The sequence below is a fragment of the Microtus ochrogaster genome, unplaced genomic scaffold (genome assembly GCF_000317375.1).
Source record: "Microtus ochrogaster isolate Prairie Vole_2 unplaced genomic scaffold, MicOch1.0 UNK73, whole genome shotgun sequence".
NCBI classification, from domain to species: Eukaryota; Metazoa; Chordata; class Mammalia; order Rodentia; family Cricetidae; genus Microtus; species Microtus ochrogaster.
The window spans coordinates 7,663-11,812 of record NW_004949171.1 but is presented as its reverse complement, the minus strand read 5'-3'; the positions used below and the strand labels follow the sequence as shown (position 1 = coordinate 11,812).

General features: G+C 33.5%; 1 protein-coding gene across 1 annotated transcript; it reads right to left on the bottom strand.

The window, feature by feature from the left end:
* Positions 1-1,919: 1,919 nt before the first annotated feature.
* On the bottom strand, positions 1,920-2,870 carry LOC101987299 (olfactory receptor 52K1-like). Its single transcript, XM_005370135.1, has one exon. It carries the CDS (start codon positions 2,868-2,870, stop codon positions 1,920-1,922), a length of 951 nt encoding a protein of 316 aa, XP_005370192.1.
* Between the last annotated feature and the right edge of the window lie 1,280 nt (positions 2,871-4,150).

Below are 4,150 nucleotides of genomic sequence, written 5' to 3'. Positions count from 1 at the left end.
GAGAGAGAGACAGAGAGAGAGAGAGAGAGAGAGAGAGAGAGAGAGAGAGAGAGATTAAGAAGAAGCCAGAAGAAGGGAAGAAAGGAAGATAGAGGTTACATGGGAGTGGTTGGAAGAAGGATGCAATAATTATATACAGTATAATATACTACTTAATTTTCCCTTTTATGCATAAATATATATATATAATAAAACAAATGATATATGTATGTTACTTATTTTTGAGGTCATAATGCAATTACATCATTTTTCCTCTGGTTTCTTCCCTCAAAATCTTCACATCCATTCATCCTTGTTTTCTTGCCCACTCATGGTCTCTTGTTCATTGTCTGTTTTTACATACATATGCATATGTGTATAATTATATAAAGCTTTGATAACAGTAATTAATATTAAAAGTTATTCAGTGAATTCACCATATGGCATCAAACTTAAATTTATCCACTCATAATTTATGGTGAAAGCAGAACCTCTCCCTTGTTATTATATCATGTCAATGGCTCAGTTTCAGAAAAAAATTAGTTGGGAAAAAAGGAAAATTTTTGAAGCTCATAGAAGTAACTTCATTTACTAGTTGACAAAACCTCTAATTTTCTAGATGGGATAGAAGTACTATTCATATTTTTAAGTAATAATTTAAAATTCATGTTGGAAAAGAATACTAGATTTTCCAAAGAAAGAATTAAATTTTGTGTACAATATATTATCTGTTCTCTTTTTAATGCACATACACAGATCTTTTCTTGATAAGCTAAGACAGTAATTTTGAGTCATTATTTATTCTTTTTATTTTTTGTGACTTCCCTTGTATTTAACTGAGAATTACATAGAGTTTTAGTATTATCTCTTATGTCTCTAAAAGAAACTAGAGGTGCTTTTGCACACTCATCACACTTTCAACCAGCAGTTTTCTCTCCCAGGAACTGTGGTTACCTTTGGTGGCCTCTCTCTCCTTCTACCACATCCTTTACAGTATTGCGGCTTTTCACTTCTCTCATTCATATGGTGACATATAGTATCTTAGTCTGAATACTTTTCTTGACGATCTAGGTATATATTAAATATTTTGAGACTTAAAAGAATATGAAGCTTAACTGATATACTTTCTTCACATATACTCAGGTATTTCACTCACCACCTTTAAATTCCATATCTCAGAAGGTTTATGTTTAAAATTCTTTTACAGCACAACATACCTGCTTCAAATGTTCTTGTTTCAATTAAGTTCATGTTGTCTGTATTTACTGACTCTGCAGATGTTGAAGAAGAAATTTGCCAGCTAAACTTACTTCTCTGGTAAAAAGAAGAGACATGATCAATTTTCAGTTTTTTTCACAAAGACATAAATAAGATAAAATGCTTTAAAAAGTTCGGATGACACTAGACAAAGAAAGCTGATGCTTGAGTATACTAAAGGATAGAAATTGTTCATTCACTCTCCTAATATAGTACAGCTGTTGTACAGGTGGGCACAGCTGCTGCGAATTATTCTGAAGTAAGGACTACAGTGACAGTATTCAACCTTCTATGTATAAAACTAAAACTGAAATTATTACATTCATTTTCCTGAAAATATGGCACTAAATATGCAGACAGTGTAATACATATACACTTAAAACGTATAGATAGAGAAATTTACAATAATATATATATGATATATATTGATGGGAAATACATACATCATCTGAACCTGGACTGTATAAAGTGAAGATACTGCATGATAAGATATATTAGACATGGTTAGTATAAAATTACAAAGAGAAAATTAGGAGAGAAATATTGCATCACACCATAAATCTCTTCTATAAAAAATAATGTAAAAGAGAAGTAGCATTTTACAATAGAATCATAGCAAATGTAGTTAATGCCCCATTATGTCATGAGACATACTCTACCACCACAATTGTTGTTAAAATAATTTAGTATTCAACAATTTTCAAGTGTGAGAAGAGGCTCAGCGCTCTGTCCCGAATCTGTTTTGTCTTGATACCATATACCAAGGGATTGACTGTGGGGGGCACTAGAAGGTATAGGCTTGACAAGATGATGTGGACACTTGGAGATACATTCTTGCCAATGCGATGAGTTAGGAAGCTAAACAGTGCAGGTGTATAGAATGCAAGAATGGTGCAGACATGGGCAGCACAGGTGCCCAGGGCTTTAGAGCGGGCATTCTGGGAAGACAGATGGAACACTGCCTGGAGAATTTTTACATAGGATGTTGCTATGAGCCATAGATCTAATGCTATCACTGAAAGGGCCACTGAAATTCCATATGCTCTGTTAATGAGAGTGTTAGCACTGGCCAACTTCACCACAGCCATGTGCTCACAGTAGGCATGATGAATAATATAGCTTGTGTAGTAGGGCAGCCTCTTAATTAGAAGAGGACATGGCAAAACCATGAACAGAGCTCGGCTCAACCCAACTAAGCCCAGTTTAATAACCATAGAAGATGTAAGGATGGTCGAATAATGCAGTGGGATGCAAATGGCCACAAAGCGATCAAAAGCCATGGCCACCAAGATGGCTGACTCCATGATGCAAAGTGTGTGGATAAAATACATTTGTGTTAGACAGACATCAAACTCAATCCAGTGTTCATCAAACCAGAAAATAGCAAGCATTTTCAGGGCTGTGGAGCATGTAAGAAGCATATCAGTCACTGCCAGCATGCAAAGGAAGAAATACATAGGCTGGTGGAGGCTTGGTTCTAGCTTGACAGTAGCAAGGATTATGGTGTTCCCCAGCAAGGTCAGGACAAGTAGGAAGCAGACGGGAATGCTGATGAAGCAATGAAAATTTTCCAAGCCAGGAATACCAACCAAGTAGAAAAATGAAATGTAGTGATGTGTGGTATTGTTGACCATGCTAAAACTAGGGATGCTTTAAGGTTAGTTGATAATAACTAGGATAATCTCCAAAATGCAGAGATAGATTGCAAAGCATTTCTTCCAAGGTTCTTATGTGTGGAATCTAGAATTTCAATCCCAGATCTCCAAATTCTAAAAAGACTCAGGTAAACTATCACATTCTATGGAGCTTCAAAAGCTTTATCTGCAAAAGAAAATATTACATTAATTACACATGTTAATCATTGATTTTTTTTCAATTGAACATTTAATTAAATTTTACTACAAATTTTCCATTTTTATGAAAAGTGAGGTTGATAAAATAAATGTGCATTGTGTTTAAGCCAATGGTTTTTAAGATACTGCAATAAATAGAGACTTAAACATAAAATATCAAAGTGATGCAACATTTGGGAAATATTTTGATATGTCATCTTTTAAAATGATTCTGATAGTCTTTAATAACATAACTAAAATGTTGACCATTCAAATAAAGTATAATAAGACCAAGAACATCACAGAAAATGGATGATTTTCACCCTCAAATGTAAAATTTATACATATTTGGGAAAATAAACTAATTTTAAAATCTTCTTAGCTTCATTTTCTATTTTACCATTGCACGGCAATTCATTTGGTATAAGATTAAAAAGTTCCCATGTGCATATTTTAAAACACAGAAATCCTAAAGAAACACAAAGAAGAGAATCAAGAGCAGATTGGTCATGTTAAAGTTGCAGTCTTAGATAGGAAAAGTAGAAGTTATCAACAGGATTATTGATAATTAGATAGTTAGCTACCATCAAGACATCATAAGCTGCCTTTCCTGTGTAATGGCTAAGGCACATGCCATGTGTCTTATATGGGGAAATAACAATATTTCTCCACAGAAAAGGTTTAGTTGATGTGAGGAAATATTGTTATTTCTATCATCTTACTTGTTGGAAATATGAGCTATTAATAGGTCCATGCTTCATTTTGAGGACTTGGAAGTTGAGCATAAATAGCTCAACTTTGATTTTTTATATGTACAGAGAAAGGGATTATTCTAAAATTATAGTCTTCTATAACTATTATTAAACAAGATTAACCTATTACTAATGACAGCTGGTGCTAGATAATCAAACATACAACTGAAATTTAGATATAACTTTTAAGCACAGCTGTCACCATGAAAGGCAAATTAACACACCATTGTTTCCCTCATAGTCTAGCAAAGAAACCTTACTAATAAAAATAATACTTGGTAAATATGTGCAATAATTATAAACTTATCATTGTCTCCTATAAGTTCAGCT

Bases quoted from the DNA above. Each gene is read 5' to 3' on its own strand.
- LOC101987299 (XM_005370135.1), bottom strand. From the start codon at position 2,870: ATGGTCAACAATACCACACATCACTACATTTCATTTTTCTACTTGGTT.